Below are 17,569 nucleotides of genomic sequence, written 5' to 3' on the forward strand. Positions count from 1 at the left end.
ACAGATGAGACTTTGGAACTGAAAGCTTTGAGCACCAAACCCTGGAGGGAGGTGTCATGCTGACAATTGACCATGGAGAACAGACCTGTGGCAGGACCCAAGTGATAAGAAAATGGCAGGGAAAAGGCAACATAGATTCTGTGCAAAAGACTTAGCTTGCCTGTAAGCTACGAAGGGTAAACCACTGTGTTGTATGATAAGGAAGTAGGTAAAAATAACATATTCCATGCTAACATACGTAAGAGATGTAGGCTTAACACCATCAACAACAAAACATGGCCACTTTCCTTCAGTAAAGCTCTCTTCTTTGGGAAAATGATCTTGTCACCAGGGGCTTCATTACCTACTTAAAGGGAACGATAGACAAGGAAACTTTTTAAAGGCATTAACACTCTCCGCGTGCCTCTGGAAGTGGTGGAAAAGTTGTTCCTTAGGACCACTGATAACTCTGACACCTCCTTCCGGGTCTAGGAGTGACTATGACTCTAAGCAAAGAAAAGAAAGAGGTACATGCTGATAGAACCCAGCAAGATGGTGGCTTGACTTCCGTAGCTCAGGGATGTCAGATTTCCTGAACTGGGGTTACATAGGCTTTGAAGGCTTGGATTAAAGGTGAGGTGGGAGGGTAGAGACAGAAACCTCACGTTGCTCTTATATTGACTGTTGTTAGGTGCCATTGAGTTGGCTCCAACTCATAGCAACCCTATGGCATCACAATAGTAAGTATGTTTGAGCCCACTGTTGCAGCCACTGTGTCAATCCATCTCATCGAAGGCCTTCTCATTTTCACTGACCCTCTATTTTACCAAGAATGACGTCTTTCTCTAGCGATTGGTTTCTCATGATAACATGTCCAAAGTAAGTGAGATGAAGTCTCACCATCCTTGCTTCTAAGGAGCATTCTGGCTGTATTTTCTCCAATACAGATTTGTTCATTCTTCTGGCAGTCCATGGTATATTCAATATTCATCGCCAACACCAAATATATTCCCCCAAACATTATTTTGATCAAACTTCATAGCATTACAATAAGGGCACCCACCACTTATTAAGTTCCTATTAACACAAGGCACTTTGCATACCTGAACTTCAACCATTACAAAAATATATTTTCCCGAGTAGATTATTTTATCCCCATTTTATGGATGTGGAAATTGAGGTTAAGAGCTAAATTATTAAGTGATGATTCAAAGGCACACATCTATTAAGTGCCAACATTTGATTTCAGGCACAGATCTGCCTTCCACCGCTAAGCTGTGCTACCTTCCACTTATCTCAGCAAGGTAGCTGTGCATCTTCATACACCGTCAGGGTCAGAGGGAGATATTAAAATGATCACCCCTGGGTTAAGCGAATTCTAAGCTCCTTAGAAACTGTCTAAGAAACTAGGGTGAACACTCTCCTTTTCTCAGAAGCAACAGATTTAAGGAGCACACATGGACTCATTCCACAGAGGGTCAACCCACTGAAACAGAAGCAGGCCTATGGCTTGGGCACTGGGGTAGAATACTTCTCTTAAAATATGCCATGAAAACCATGCCATGACTCTCCAAAAGATGGTGACCATAGTTGGCTGAGGCCCAGCTTGATACTGGACAATAAGAAAAATTCAAGATCCATGTCCTCCATCAATCCTGGCCTGTAGAAGTTTATCTTACCAAACCTGATAGTTCCATGTCTCCCCAGCTAGACTGTAAGTTCTTAGGGGCTTTGCTTCTTTGATGCCTCTTGCCCACTTTTGAGAGTGTCTAGATTGGTGTCAGCCCCTTGTCTTTCAAAGGCCACATTAAACAAAGCACAAACGCACTTATAGAAGGCTTCCTTTATGTCCTGGAGATTAAATACATGTCCACAACAGGGGGTATGGACCATAAATAGCACCCATCTCTACCCTCCCCTGCCCAATGCCAGTCTGAAAAGCTGGCAGTAATCACTCTTCTTAATGAGAAAACAATGACTAATTCAGAGTTGAGTTGCACTGGATCAGTTTCAAAGGCAGATGGACATTATTTCAAGAAGAGTAATGGTCTACCATAACGACAGTGTTTTCAATGTGATGTGCACCCTACAAATGAAGGAAGGCAGCATCCATATGCAAAAGGGGACAAACAACTATTGCACTTAAATCCCATGTGTGTTAGACACCACTGATTCCAGGGTTGCTGAAATGTTTGACAATTCCTCAAAACATTTATTATTTTGGTCAAACTTTGTAGTAACTTGTACAAAAACAAAATGTTCCAAGAGGTTTTCAATGGAAGAGTTAAGGATATGTTTTAACGGTAAACAATTACATTCTTCTGTCATCTGATACTTTTTTTTTCTCCTCCTTTCTTTTTGGAAACATGCTTTCTGAATTTTCAATAGTTCCTTTGTGAAGGCATCTGTTACTCACATAATTGAAAAGATGTTTGTGCAGTGGCATGCTTGAGAGTACAGTTATTTAATCTTAATGATAAAGCCCCGAGGACAGAAAATCATAAGTACAAACCTCTTGTTATTTATCAAAAAGAAAAGGGGCTAAGACAACTAATCTATTCTCAAATTTAAATTCATGCCTGATGAAAACTATCAATAAAACATGGGACCTGCAAAGTTCCTTAAATGCTACAGCATGGTTCAAGAAGGGGGGGTATTTAGGGTGAAAACAAAAACGAGACAATAAAGGGAACTTGACAAAGAAAAACTGCTGTTTGGCAAGCTTTTTTTGGGTCAAACAAAGAACTTGCTGTAGTTTACAGCGTGACATACACACTTGATTAGTTTGTGCCTGAGGGTGTTTTTACACTCAACAGTGTAAACTCCAACTTCTATTAATTACAACTTGCATTTAGAGGCAAATTAAAGAATTTCTAAATAGAGATTTTTCAAAGACCGTTGTTTATTTTTTTTAAACAAAAACCAGTTTTTCTACTCTGGGACCTGGCTAGGGTTTTGTTATTCTTTTTAAAAGTTTCTTGAAATATTCAGGCATTGGAAAGTTATCAGAGCTTTTGAGGCACGCTGAGTGATGTAGAGTGCGGCTCCTGCGGATGAAATTACCTGACTGTCATTTGGGGAGAAATGTTTTATAGATAAGAAGAAGCTACCCTGGGTGCTCACACCAGATCCTACTCAGGTCCCTTGTGAGGATAAGCTTAGGGTGTGGGGGTAAGAGATGGAAGAGCTACAGCACAGCCTCAACTGCCCTAACTCTGAGCAACTTGTGTTTGAATTCCTGTGCTGCTGGGTATTGATAAAGGCCAGGAGGCCTCCTTTAGGTTTTGGAAAAAAAGAGATGAGAGAGCCTGGGTGGCAGTAGAGCAAGGGTATGGCTTTCAGAGAGGCTCAGTGGCTAGGCTTCCCTTACCAAGACAGTGCTTGAAAAGAAAGTATAAGTCCATAAATTGGTCTTCACCATCAACTGAACCATTGGTGGGGTAAGACATGGCCTAGAGAGTTAATAAATATTGAGAGGATAAGCTCTATAAATAATATCTGCTTTTGGTGTATCCAATTTTGAAATTCAGCTTAAAAGTGTTCTGATAGCTCCTTCCATCACCTTATTTCTTATCTCTTCAAACACATTTTGTAAACTACCCTTTTTGTTTGGGTTTAATTCCATTCATTCAATCCATATTTCCTGAAGCCCTGATGCATTTATGATGCTATACCAGGTGCACTGGGGGAAGCTTCAAGGGAGGTAATGCCATGCAGTTCTTGCCCTAAAAAGAATTTCTTTTTTGTTCCTGAATTCTACAGCTGATTTTTTTTAGGCAACAGAATGAATGATGATCTATCCTAAATTCTAATCCTAACTCTTCAAGGTCCAGTTCAAGTTCTAGATTCTCCAGGAAGGCTGATTATTCCAACTGGAAATTCTCTCTTCCTCCTTTAATATCTTTTGACCTTAGGAATTTGAATCTACAACTTATCTGGTTCTTATAACCTTAAATATTTCACACTCCTTCACGTGTGTATGGCCTGTAAGTCAGATCATGTGATAAGTTAAATAAGCCAAGGATTGCAGCACCCTCCAGTTACAGTCAGGCAGTAGTGGCTGCCTGTGGGTGCCATGTTGAGAAGGCTCCCAGGGCTGAGCCTGGTCTTGCGGGAAACAGCATTATGTTATCTTAGCAATCTCTGCCATGAGTGTGGCAGCAGGGCCCTTCCTTGTTTGCCAGCCCTGTTCTAAACTCTTTGCTTTATATGTTCCTGTTATCCTTGAGAATGTATTGCACAGGTAGATGTTCAAAAATCACTGATTGGCTCTTATGGGCAGTAGCAAAAAAAGAAAGAAGGGCAAATCTATCTGACGCAATGAAAAGAAAATGATCACTAGGAGAGAGCTTCTTACCAATTTCAAGTGTAATCTTAGGCTACATTGATAGACTGACACTGCCCACATTCCAAGTACTCTGTGTCACATTGGAGTGGAGCTGGATATTCTGAGAGACACACATTGAAGGGGTCTACACAAAAGCAAGCCAACCTGGTGAAGGATCCACAAATCACGCTCTGAAGCTTGACTGAATGAAATAAGGGTATTTAATCCAAGACCTGACACGAGAGAGGAGCAATGCCAAGCACTTGGAGGTCCATTAGAGAGAAAAGGGCAGAGTCAGCCCCAAAGGGCAAAGTCGATGGGAAGCCACAGAGGCCTTTTGCTCAGCATGGGGAAGAGTGGTTATTGAAGAGTGTGTTCAACAGCACGGCTTCTTCTGGGCCCACTGTGGGACATTAAAGCAGAGCCCCAAACCCAAAAATACCCGTTGCCATTGAGTCTACTCCAACTCATAGCAACCCTCCAGGACAGAGCAGAACTTCCCCGTAGGGTTTCCAAGGAGCAGCTGGTGGATTCAAACTGCTGACCTTTTGGTTAGCAGCTGATCTCTTAACCACTGCATCCATCACCAAGACTCCTGAGCACAGCCTAGGTAGCCCAAGGTCAAAGATAGTTTATTTCTCACAGAACTTGGCAACCTGAAGGCTATCTTTTTTTTATTTACCCATGGGTATGTTTGGTTTAACATACTTAAAATGATTTCAGAAATATCAGAATCAATATATGTAAGTCAGGTGACTTCACATAACAATTATCTTGGAAACAGGGAAGGTCTGAAGCACGGGGATTGTATCTGCCTAAGGCAACAGTGGTGGCTGAACCTATTGGGCCTCTCTGACCAGGGATGTGCACGTCAGTTTCCCACTTTCCCACGTGGCCCTCTGCCTTCACCTATGCTATCTTCCTCTATAAGCATCTGAGTTTAAGACTACTGATCTTGAGCAGCGCTTCTCCAGCGACCTGTGGTAAAGGACTGGTTTCCTACATTTCTCATCTGTTGCCGACTGATGCTTTTAAAATTTTTAAAAAGACATACAAAATTCAAGTTCCATTTTCATTATTAGATTCAGCATACATTAGATTATTCTGAACTTATTCATATGAAAATGTGTAACTACTTCTCAGTTGCTGTACTTAGCTCATCATGGGCTAGTAAAAGTTCACGGAGGGGTCAGAAAACTTTGCTTTGAGCAGTAGTGGTCTAGAGGACCACAAAGGGACCTCTCCAATCTATAATTCTAAGATTCTACCTGTGACTTTCTGAATGGGATATTTATAAACTTTAAGGGTATCAACATGAGCAAAACTATACCAAGTCATGTGCTGAACATAAATAGAACCGTAAATCACCTTACTTTCCCTTAGCCCTTTTGCAGATATGATTAGCTGAGTTCTTTAGAACCTGCTATATTTTTGGCATTTACCTTAAAGCACATACTTGTTGTTAGGTACTGTTGAGTCCATTTTCGACTCACAGTGACCCCATGTGACAGAGCAGAACTGCCCACAGGTTTTCTAGGCTGTCATCTTTAGGCAAGCAGATCACTAGGTCTTTTCTCCAATGGAGCTTCTGGGTGGGTTTGAACCCTCAACCTTTCAGTTAGCAGCCAAGCTTGTATAACCATTGCACCATGAGGACTCCTTATCTTACTCAAAACATGAAGCCTTACACTCTGCCTCCCACCTCGAGAGAAGAAAGGCAAAGATTCTGGCTGACTGTCAATCAACTTCTGCCCAAGTGCATTTGATGTGGGCATAGCTCACCCTACGTCACGGCAAAGGAAACCACCTCAGCCACTCAGCATGACGTTCTTGCCCAAGAAACACTTACAGGAAAAGCAAAAGGTTAGAATTTGAAATCAGGCATTAAGTATGCAAGAAGATGAAGCGTAATTGCTCATTTCCCCCACAAACAAATACATTTGTTTATGATTTCGAGTTTCTAAATACTCAGAAACGCACATCATAAAGTACTTTTGGCTTAATGCTCCTTTTAAAATCCCTAATAACAACTTCATGTGCTCCACAGAAACAGACCATGTAATTTATTCAGGAAAATTAAAACCAGTAATCTGGTATTTTGTGTAAAGAGTTTTTTTTTTTTTTTTTTCCTCCTGCATGTGCTTAATTTTTTTTTTTTTAAGAAAAGAAATCCTCATGTGAAAACAAAGCCTTTAAAGCAAATGACTATCCCAGAAAACCAAGCTAAGAGAATTCCATAAAAGTAGCCATTGTCCTTTTTGTTTTTTTTTTATTGATAAAAGAAAGTAATTTGGAGTATCTTAAGAGCTGGACAATAAAGAAAATGTTCGAGTGTAGAAAGGTTTTGCCCTAGAGGAGGTGAGTATTTTTTTCCCCCATTCTAATCTACTGTAACTTTATGCATAAATGCAGATCAAGAAATGTCCAGAATAACCCGGGTTCATAAGCTTTGCTGGGTTTGAGACAGCTACATAGCAACGGCCTCATGAGGGGGAAACATGAATGCTTTTTATATTGGTAATCATCTGTAACATGGGCAATTAAGTATAGTACTAATGGACTATGGCCAGGAGCCTGGTACTAATATTAAAAACTGACAGAGATGAATAGGTTTGGAAGCAAAACCAGGCTGACAAAGACATTTTTATGAAGTGCTTGGACCTATTTGATTTAAACCAATCAGAGGCAAGTTCGGACGCGTCCGGCCTTCAGCGACAATGATGCATTCACAGTCATTGTACCATTTCTGCTATGCCTTAAATAAAAACACCCATTGATTCTTTTCAACAACCCGCACTTTCATTATAACACTCATTAATAAAACAAAGGTGCCCAACTAATACACGAGTAACATTTACTGAGGAACCGGCTACATTTTTTCTTGTTGTAAAATGAAAACATTTACTGGAAACATGAACCACACTGCATGAAAAATAAATCAGTGGATAATGCATAGTAAATTGCTCATTTCTTCTCTGTCTTCTAGGAAGGCACACTGGTGCTGGGGAATTAAGAAAAGGAGCAAGCCTCTGTACCAGAGTGAAAACAAAGAGAGACCAGAGGAACACCAGCCACAGAGGAGAGACACCAATCGTTCCAAGGTTTTAAAAACTTCCAAGGGCATCCCAAGACTAGATGTTTGTCCACAAAGTTCTGACCCAACTCAACTCCTTGAATCTTCTTGCAAATGGTGGTCCCTCACCAGTTTTGCCTTCTCTGTTTTATCTGTGTTAGTGCAGTCTGTGACTCTCAAGAATGAATGAAATACACCATAGTCACTAAACCTAGATTTATCCAAGGCCTTCACCCTCTTCTGTGACCAATGCAGAACTGTTTCAAGTCCCCGGACAGACCTGAGTATCCTCTGCCTCTCTCTGGTAAAACCAATGAAAAAGAGTAGTAAGACAACTAGAGTGGCAGTTGCCAGCTTTTTCTCCCCATCACAACACAGTTTGTTGTTGTTAGCCACTGAGCAGATTCTGGCTCATAATGATCCCAAGTGTGCAGAGCAGAACTGTTCCATAGGGTTTTCAAGGATGTGACCAGGAGTGGGTTAACTTGTAAGCAAGATATGCATGGGCTTACAATAAGCAAAGATGTGGTGGAACCATGTGAAATTGTTCACTACAGATTAGTAAGTAAACACGAGTAAGCCCTTGCGTACCTTGCTTATTGGGTAATCCTGCTGTGACATTTTGGAAGCTGATTGCCAGGCCTGTCTTCTGGGGCACCTCTGAGTAAGTCTGAACCACCAACATTTGACTGGTAGTTGAGTGCTTAACCCTTTGCACCATCCAGGGACTTTTACCACAGCACAGAGCATATAGGATTATGGGTGATTTCTTTGAGGTCTTGATTGGTTCAAATGGGTGAAAGTGGCATTATCATCAACCAATTGATTTAAAAAAAAAATTGTTCACAAACTTTGGTACGTTAATTATTATTAATTACTAATTATTCCTGACACACCTTGCGTCTAATGAAAACAATATGAGAGAAGCCTAGATGGAAAATGGTGAAAGTGGAAATGCCAAGAAAGGGTTAGAGACCTTGCTAACCATCCTGGAACACCTGTGCTTAGGGTGGGTTGGGGTTTTAGGGCTCTGCAGTGCCCATGCTGTTGGAGCTGCACATATGGAAGAGTTTTCCATGTCAGAGGCCCCAGATGGGGCTCTAAATCCACCCTTTTTATACTCTGCTTGGAAACCCTACTGGCGTAGTTGTTAAGAGCTGTGACTGCTAACCAAAAGGTTGGTGGTTTGAATCTACCAGGTGCTCCCTGGAAACCCTGTGGGACAGTCCTATAGGGTGGCTATGAGTCAGAAGTGACTTGATGGCAACGGGTTTGGGTTTTTTTTGGTATTCTGCTTGGGGATGCTGGGCGTGGGTCTCTGCAAATTACATGTCTCTTTGGTCAACTGTCTTCCTGTTGGGTTCTGCAAATAGGGAGGAATGGATGGCAGGGAGAGAGAACAGACCCACTCCTTTCTATATGCTTGCTGGGCATGTCAGTGTCAACCCAACAATAGCTTAGCAGCAGTAGTTGGTCCCAGTCTCTACCTTCTTTCAACAAATCCCAAACAATTTCAATGCATTCCCTTTGAAGTCTAACACCCATGAGGAAGTACTGCCTCCTCAGGTGAGCCTCAGCTCTATAGGGCTCCTTCTCTGAGCTTTTGTAGTACCATTGCTAGTTGGGTGACTACCTAGGTTCCCATGAATCTGAGCCTCAGCTCTGACAGGTTCATTCTCCAATAAGCCCCAGCTCTGAGAGGTTCATTCTCCAAAGGTCTGAACTGTGATGCCCCAGCCTCTTCTATTCTCTCAGCTTCAGGGAACCTGCTGTTACTACCTCTGTGTTATCTTAGTGTTCCACACCAAAACCTGTTTAACCAATTCTCTATGGTAAATTCTCTTTGTTGAAATACCTACTGTGGGTTCTTTTCTCTTGACTGGCCCCTGAGCGATACACTACCAAACACATTCTGGATTTGGAAGAGTGACATAGCTCTTCAAAAAATCCCATCCAGCATGAGACCAAATCTTCATGAAACATCCTGCCAATTTGCGAGAATGAGTAGAGAAGGGAAATTTAAAAATGCTGCTAAAGTTTGATGTTTCTCTACTAGAGTTTTTCAGTTTGACTATTGAAGACATTTGGGTTTCTGCCACTTCAAGAAGAGGTAAACCATGAGACAAAGAATACAATCATCAAAAGAATGTATCTCGGTATTTCATTTAAGATTCAGGCTATTTTTATTCACACAACTGCTTGAGTAAATTAAATACACATACACACTAAATATAGATCCAATCCTTCCCTTAATCCCAAACCTCATCTATTTATTTTCTGACCACATGATGCTTTGTACTTAGTTTGATTAATGTTTTCATTCTTTACCTAGGTGAGTTAGCATTACCAATTTTCAAGAAATCTTCTGAACTATAACACTGTCAAGTAAGGCAATCTCTTGGGAATATTCTGTGGTGATTGTTCATGGGATACTGAACCCAGCTCAATTCACTATAATTATTCTACCAAATATATTCCAAATATTTGTTGAATGGCCATATTAAAAAGAGGCTCAGAATTAAATGCAGTACAATAAAAGCACAACTGAATTTGGAAGAAATATAGAAAGAATTGATGAGTGAAATGGCATTATCTGTTAAGGGTCTTGTTGAAGTTGGAATGGGAACTGACTATGAGAAGAACAACCAGCAAATTTAGTAGCTGTGTTTTACCTTTCAAACTTGCAACTCATCTGGCCTGTTTGTTCAGCTAACGGGCTGTGTCTTGACTTCATACCATCTATGGCCATCATTCAAACACACATACACACACACATCTCTATTTGGGTCTCACAAGCCCTGCATTTAAATATCAGGAAGTTGAGTGAGTCAACACTTTATCAGGGAAATGCCAGGGATAAGGAAGTAAGTACAACTTAAACAAATTAAGTATGAACTTCGAGCATAAAGCAAGGATAATTCGTGAATTTGTTAACTGGCTTTCAACGGTATAGGTATTGGAGTCTTAATGCAAAAAAGAAACACTCCTGTGAATACAACCTTCACAGTAGGCTAATATTGCATTACTTTTTGTCTGCATCATCATCTTTCCGAAAGGGGCTGATAATGTTTGAAAACTAAGCCACACAAAGCCTGGCAAGAAAAGATTTCCTGGGTCAAAAGCAGAGCTATAGAAGCAAAATGCCAAGGTGGGAAAAAAACAACCGAACTTATCTGAGGCCAATTCTCTGATTATTAGAAATGTTAAACAGCTGTATCGCAACCTCATAGTAACAGTTCAGGCCTGTTTTCTAGAAACTGAAGGGTCTCGTATTAAATGAACCTACAGAGAACAAGCTGAATAGCTGTGCTTGTGGAGAAGGGCGGGGAAAGCCTGCTCAGGCAGACAGTCACAGAATAAAACCAAACTAAAAGAACATCTTATTGTAGCTCTCTAACTAGAGAAAGCCTCCTCACCTTAAAAAAAAATCACCAAGTAAAGGAAAATGCCAGACAGATATTTTCTGTTTCCTAAAGAGTCCTTTAGACTTTCTTTGTCTCATCCTTGTCCAGGAGCTTCTTCCAACAAGCACGCTTTTAATTAAGCAAGAAGCAAGGGCTTCCCAAAAAAGGGTTTCTTACCTTTCATAATGTCTGCGAGTACACGTGGCGGCACTGGTGCTCCCAGGATTACCGCCTAATTCATCATAAATATGTTTCCATTGACGGCGGGCTGTTATCTGCAAAAATGGCAATGGGAAATTCAATCTTACATCGTAAAAGATTCACAATGCCAGGCTTCAATACATATGCAACAGTCAGAAGAGACAGTCTGTTCTAGAAACAGAGAAGTCCAAATGAGTATATGGGGAGACTCCTGGTTTTATGGTGAGATCTCACTTTTGGCCCTTTGCTTTACAATAAAGATGAAATTCTACCTGTAGCTCCATATTGTTACCTTTAGTGCATTTTCATCTAAAGCATCTCCCTGAATATCCACATAGTCATTTGCCCCCAAGGTGCCAAACTCATAGCCTGTTTCTTTATGTCATGTGATAATGCATCAAAATAAAACCAGATTTTAGCTAAAATGTATCTGAGCTCACCAGTTTAAACGAATCTGAATTAATGTTAGTTGCCTGAGGGCTGTGGAAATGGGTGGCTGGGGACATAGATGAAAAGAGAAACATTTCACCAAACATGATTTTGTATCTTCTGATTTTTGAACCATGGGATGTGTTTAAAAAACGAAATAGAATGGCAATAAAAATTAATTAAAAAGATCAAACTGGTTGTGGAATTTACGGTCATCTCAGGCTACATTTTTACGCCAGCTCCTCTAACCAGCAAAACAAAACCAAAATCCGAAAGTGCCTCGGTCACAAGCTGTTTATTTTTACTCACTTAGGTCAGAAAAATGGGATATTGATCAAATCCTGTGAAAACTAACATATTCCAATGTTAAAACATAAACTATACATATTATTGAACTTGGTGAATAAAAACAAACAACTTGCAATAAAATGAAATGCATACTATGGTCTGTCTTTCTTTTTTGTACATAAATTAAGATTCTGCAAAATAATGGATGCAAGATCTGGCATGTGATTAATTTGGGGAAACCCCGTCATTTACTACGTCCAAGCAAGTCTAGTGTTTCCTAGAAACGAGGAAGACAGAACAAGTGCTGGGGTCCAACAGGATTACAGGAAAATTCTGTTCCTGGAATGTGCATAAGACAAAAGCGTCACAAAGGGGGCCGTGACATTTAATATAATCAGGGCAAGAGGCTTCTTTTGAAAAAATACCCACAGAGCTGCCAGTGGAGCTCACCAAGGGGCTAAAGGCAGCAATCAGGAAAAAAAAAAAACACACACACACACACACAAACTCAACTTGCAACCCAAGCTCTGTAACTGCAAACTAAGAAGGAGGAGATGGGTAGTTAAATATTATAGGGTAAATGGTACCTTTTCCATTATAAATACAAAGAACACCTTTATTTCCATAAGCCCTTCTCAACAGGCCCATGTAGGACCTAGAGACAAGGTTATTTTTGCATTGTTCAATTCCCCATGAAGCATTCAGGAACCAATTTGTTTCGATGGTTCTCATTAGAAAGAACTACCTCTTAGATCCACTAGCAGGTATTAACTGAAAATAAAATCTTAACGTATACCTTGGTTGAGATTATAATATATGGTTTCAAACCCCTTTCAAATACATATTTTGATAATTATTTTATATTTAATTACACTCTTCTTCCTACCTTTTAACTAGTACAGTTTTGGTTGATCTATTCAAAAGTTTTGTGCATCATGCAAGAAGAAACAGGATCCCACTCTTGTTATTCCTCAAGTATCTATGTTATTCCTCATAACCCTTGGAATAATGATAATAATAAAACAGTTGCCGTCGGGTCAACTCCAACTCATGGAGACCCCATGTGTGTCAGATTACAGCTATGCTCCACAGGTTTTTCTATGGCTGATTTTTTTTTTTTGGAAGGAGATCACTAAGACTTTCTTCCAAGGTGCCTCTGTGTTTGACTTAAATCTCCAGCCTTTTGGTTAGTAGCTGAGCATGTTGACCATTTGCACTATTCAGGAATGCTAAACCAAAAAAAACTGAGCCCAGTGCCATGGAGTCAATTCCGACTCATAGCAACCCTATAGGACAGAGTAGAACTGCCCTGTAGAGTTTCCAAAGAGCGCCTGGCAGATTTGAACTGCCAACCCTTTGGTTAGCAGCCGTAGCACATAACCACTATGCCACCAGGGTTTCCCCAGGAATGCTCGATGCCTTGAAATACACCTTCATATTCCCTTTACCTAAATGAGGTGTGTGGATCCTGGGGAGCCCAGAAGAGCCAGAAAACAACCTATGTATGTCTCTGTAATCAATTTCCAAAGAAACCACCAAAGGAAGTTAGACTCAGAGATGTTCTGTGACTTGCCCAAGGACAGACAGTGGCAGAGTGGCAAAGCCAGGACTCACAGCAATGTCTTGTGGCCCCAAGAGAAGCTTCTTTCCACTGTATCAAAGCAGCTTCTACATCAGAATAACATAAGAGATCTCGCAACTCCAGGGCCCTTTCCTTCAAATGAGGCAGGTGACTTTGGGAATCAAGTTTCTGCTATGAGTTCTCAACTTTGAGTTCTGGGTCTTCAACCAGTGGGGAAATATCATAGCTACTAGATCAACAAGAATTTAAGTGGGGTGTGTTGGGCTGGGTTAACAGTGCTCCGAGACTTCACCCTCTCAAAGCATCAAGTAAAACTATGGTTCCTTCTATCCTGGCCACTTGTGTCTATAGTTAGAAGAGAAGTTCTCTATTATGTTCACCACTGAGTCACTGGTGAGTTCTAATTCTATCAGAATCCATCCACTCACTCATCCATTCATTCGCCAAATTTCTGGAGCATCTCTAATTTGTTGGGACTGTGCTAGCGGCTGGGATACTACAATGAAAAACAGACCCAACACAGAAGAAGACTGCATTCGAGTGGGAGAGGCTAACATAAATAAGTGAACAAATACATAAACAAAGTAAGAACAGATTGTGAAAAAACGCAATGAAGGAATAAAGAGTCCACTGCCGAAAGGGTCTTTTAATATGTGAAGACTGACCATGTCTTCCTCTCACAACCCACCAGCTAGGCCAGGGAACGCTCTGTTAAACACTTGCTGATCATAGAAATGACAAGACTTCTTTAAGAATTAATAATGAACTATCAAAAGGGAAAAAGTCTTTCTTACACTAGGGTTGAAACTGTGGCACCAGGAAACCACCATCTAGCACCGTTCAGTGTTAATAGGCTTGGTGCAGCTGGCTAGGGGTCTGTCAGCCCCCTGCTAGCAAGTTCTTTTGCTTAAATGAAGTTTTTACCAGTGTGGGCTCATCTGGAGTGAAGAAAGTGCTGGGCCGTCGGTAAAGTGGTCTCTCTGTTAATGAGTTTCCACTGGACGACCTGGATGAATCAAGTCATTTTGAGATATTCTCTTTCCACAGGCAAGTCGTAAAATGTGCTCTTCTCAACTGTTAAATGCTTTCAAGTACACAATCCTCCTGGGTACATATTTTTCTCTATTTTTGTCTCCTGATGTACTTTTAATTCAAAAGCTAATCACAGGTGATAAGGCAAACACTGTCTAAATCCTCTCATTTTCCAAACCTACAATGGTCACCATTCAGGTTTCAGTCTGGCCTTATTTTCAGTTTTTAAGGATACAAAGAACTTCTGGATCTTTGTTTCCTAAAGGAAACTACTTAAACCCATCCAAGCAGTTATTTCTCTTGAATGGTGTGTCCCCTGTCACCTTCTACAAGTGACAGATATTCATGACATCGACCCATCTACTGTGGTATATCCTTATAGGGCACAGTGCTGGGGACAGAGGCACAGAAGAAGCTGGTGGGGGTTGGAAGACGGAGGATGGAGAGGTACGATGAAAAACAGAGGTTACTGTTTTCCAGGGCTTATAATTTAACAGAAAGCATAAACCCATACAATTAATGATAAAACAAGATTTTACTTGAGCAGGTCATACCCAATCGGGTCGCCTGTGAAATTTTTAACCTTTCTTTGAAGACATTTGAATATTCTTTTCCTAGTGTGGGTAAGATCCAAAGATCTCTGTGAAAAGCACTCTACCCCTATCATCTTCACTGCAGTTTTATTGCTTACCAATATAGTGGTGGAAACACTGGTGGCATAGTGGTTAAGAGCTATGGCTGCTAACCAAAAGGTTGGCAGTTCGAATCCGCCAGGCACTCCTTGGAAACTCTATGGGGCAGTTCTACTCTGTCATATAGACTAGCTATAAGTCGGAAACTACTCAACGGCAACGGGTTTAACAGAGTGGTTTTCAAACTGTGTGCTTCAGAACTCAGGTGTCTTAAAGGTGGCCTGCAACTAAGTCTCCACACACCCCACCATTCCTGCCAAGAAAACGGGCCCAGTGAATGGGAAAGGAATCTGTCCCTTCCACAATTTGGTCTGATGAAAAGATCCTGTTACTTAAAAACAAAGAAAAAAAGTAGAAAGCCACTATTTTAACCTAACACATTATCTTGGGGAGTTGATTTCTCTACCATTTAAAGTTGCATAAAAGAAATAACCATGGTATTTCTGAGGCCAGGTGAAGAAAGAGCAATCAGAAATCTTCTAGGTATGTTCTGCTGAGGTTTAAGAACATGTAGGAAATGTCGAAGCCAGGAGAAGGGTTTGCCTGCGAGTGATGCTGCCCAGGCGGCTTGGGGAAACAGCCTCGTTCTCAGGACACCTTGAGGGCGGCCTGAATTCAAGGAAGATGACTTTTTTTTCCTGGTAGTACTCCAGGAACTGGAGCCTTTCAAAACTACATGACATCATCTTTGGCCTTGAGAATTTTGAATTAAGCAAGAGGCTTTGTCTGTCCAAAGACCAGGGTTAGATTCAGAGAATGTCTTGAAAATGATGTCAAAACCAGAATTTGATGTCAAAGCTGAATTCATCCAGCAAGAAGCCAGGTGACTTCTTCTCCCAGATGAAAAACAGTGGTCCTGTCTCATCCGTAGGGAGGGGGCTGTAGCTGACATTCTTAGAAAGCACCCTTGTGCATGGTCATTGGCCTCTAGGATAAGATTCACTCAAGACCCATTTCCCTATTCTACCTTCTCTCCAAATATTGCCTCTGGCTTGCCATTAAATGGTGAGCCAAGTGGAAATCACTTTAGCAAACCACTCTCAAAAGGCTGTATCCCAAGCTACTCTGCGAGCTTTAATTGCTTCACCAGACACTAAATTATAGTGAAGATTTCTTGAGCTCACTGGACAAAGCTTTATCCAGTTCTGCCTCTTCAGCTGCAGGTGACCCACGCTCTAACATATTTGCTAGGAAGAGTTGGATATATGATTGCAAGTGATGGGTCCTCAGTGCCAACCAATCAGAATGCCGAGATACTGCTTTTTTAGGAAATCGAATCCATTTAATACATTTATGATCTCTAAACCTAAGGATAAACAGATACCATATGCATTTCCAGAAAACGCAGAGGAGGCCAAGAGAGTAAAAAATATAGCCTTTAGTGGAAGGCTATAAAGGCTTAAAATAAAACTTCTGCCGCTTTTTTTTCTTTAATTCAATTTGAGGGTTGTGAAGGACTGAAATGAAATAATCCATAATCCGCAATTCAAACCAGAAGGTTTGGAATAGTTTATAACCACAAACAAAAACAAGCCAATTAAGATGGCCTCTTTTTATAACCAGAAGGGATTCCAGAGAGATGTCTTTATCCAATCACAAGTTAACAACAGATGCAATACATCTACAAATTTTATACTTGCAAGTTTTGACTACTGCTGGATATTTACCCTCATTCAGACTTCTTAACCTGCCTCCAAAGTTCACACATTTTTCTCAAGAATCAGAAAATCTCAGCTAATTAATATATATGGTCAGGTTCACATTAAGTACGAAAAAGGACTGAAAGGCGCTACTAACGAATGTAGGTTATTAGTTATTAGCTCCTTTTCCCAAAACATCACCTAAAAACACAGACATTGCTCTAGGTATGTAAGAGGTTGCTGGGAATGGAAGACACAAAGAATGGTCATTCCTGAATCTCTTTCTTTCCAGTAATGCTATGGAGGGTCAAACAGTTGCACACAAAATTCTCAGCAAGTCAGAATTTGAAGACCACCACAATGACTTCATGCAATTCATTCCATCTCCCTGTGCCTCGGTTTTCTCATTTGTAAAGTGAGGCTTTGCCTAGAGCAGGGCAAGCAACTTTTTTGCACAAAGGCCAATTCAGGAAAAATACAAACGTGAGGGTGCTCAACATTTCCTTATTCAAATGAAAATAGTTTACTGAGTCCCAAAGAAAAATAATGTCTGCTATTATAACTTAGATTACCACTTTAACAAATGGAAAAATACTAGTCGGAAACTTTGTGCTGTTCCTGAGCCAAGCAAATGTTAGCATTCTGGCACGGTGGTATAGCAGCAGCATGGAGACAATTTTCTATTATTTGATACTTGACTTAGATGGAGGTGACATTTTGAAGCTAAGAGCCATGAAGCTAAGTGTTGATAATCATGCTACCAACGGCTTTGAATTAACATCACCTGGGAAGCTTAAAATAAATTCTCAGATTCTCAGGCCCAGGCCCCACCCGAGTAAATACCTAAATATCTCAGAGTGGGCCTAGACAACTACATATCCTTTAAAGTTCCTTATTGAAAACTTGAGTACCAGCTCTTGGA

At 40.7% G+C, this 17,569-nt stretch overlaps 1 protein-coding gene across 2 annotated transcripts in view; it reads right to left on the reverse strand.

Moving 5' to 3' along the window:
• Window positions 1–17,569, reverse strand: part of ARID5B (AT-rich interaction domain 5B) — a 200,400-nt gene that overhangs the window by 15,805 nt on the left and 167,026 nt on the right. For both annotated transcript variants that reach the window (XM_049855651.1, XM_049855652.1), the window contains one exon: window positions 10,961–11,058. In XM_049855651.1, coding sequence (XP_049711608.1) covers window positions 10,961–11,058 — 98 coding nt within the window. The remainder of the gene's footprint in view (window positions 1–10,960; window positions 11,059–17,569) is intronic.

This window comes from Elephas maximus, chromosome 16 (genome assembly GCF_024166365.1).
Source record: "Elephas maximus indicus isolate mEleMax1 chromosome 16, mEleMax1 primary haplotype, whole genome shotgun sequence".
Taxonomy (NCBI): Eukaryota; Metazoa; Chordata; class Mammalia; order Proboscidea; family Elephantidae; genus Elephas; species Elephas maximus.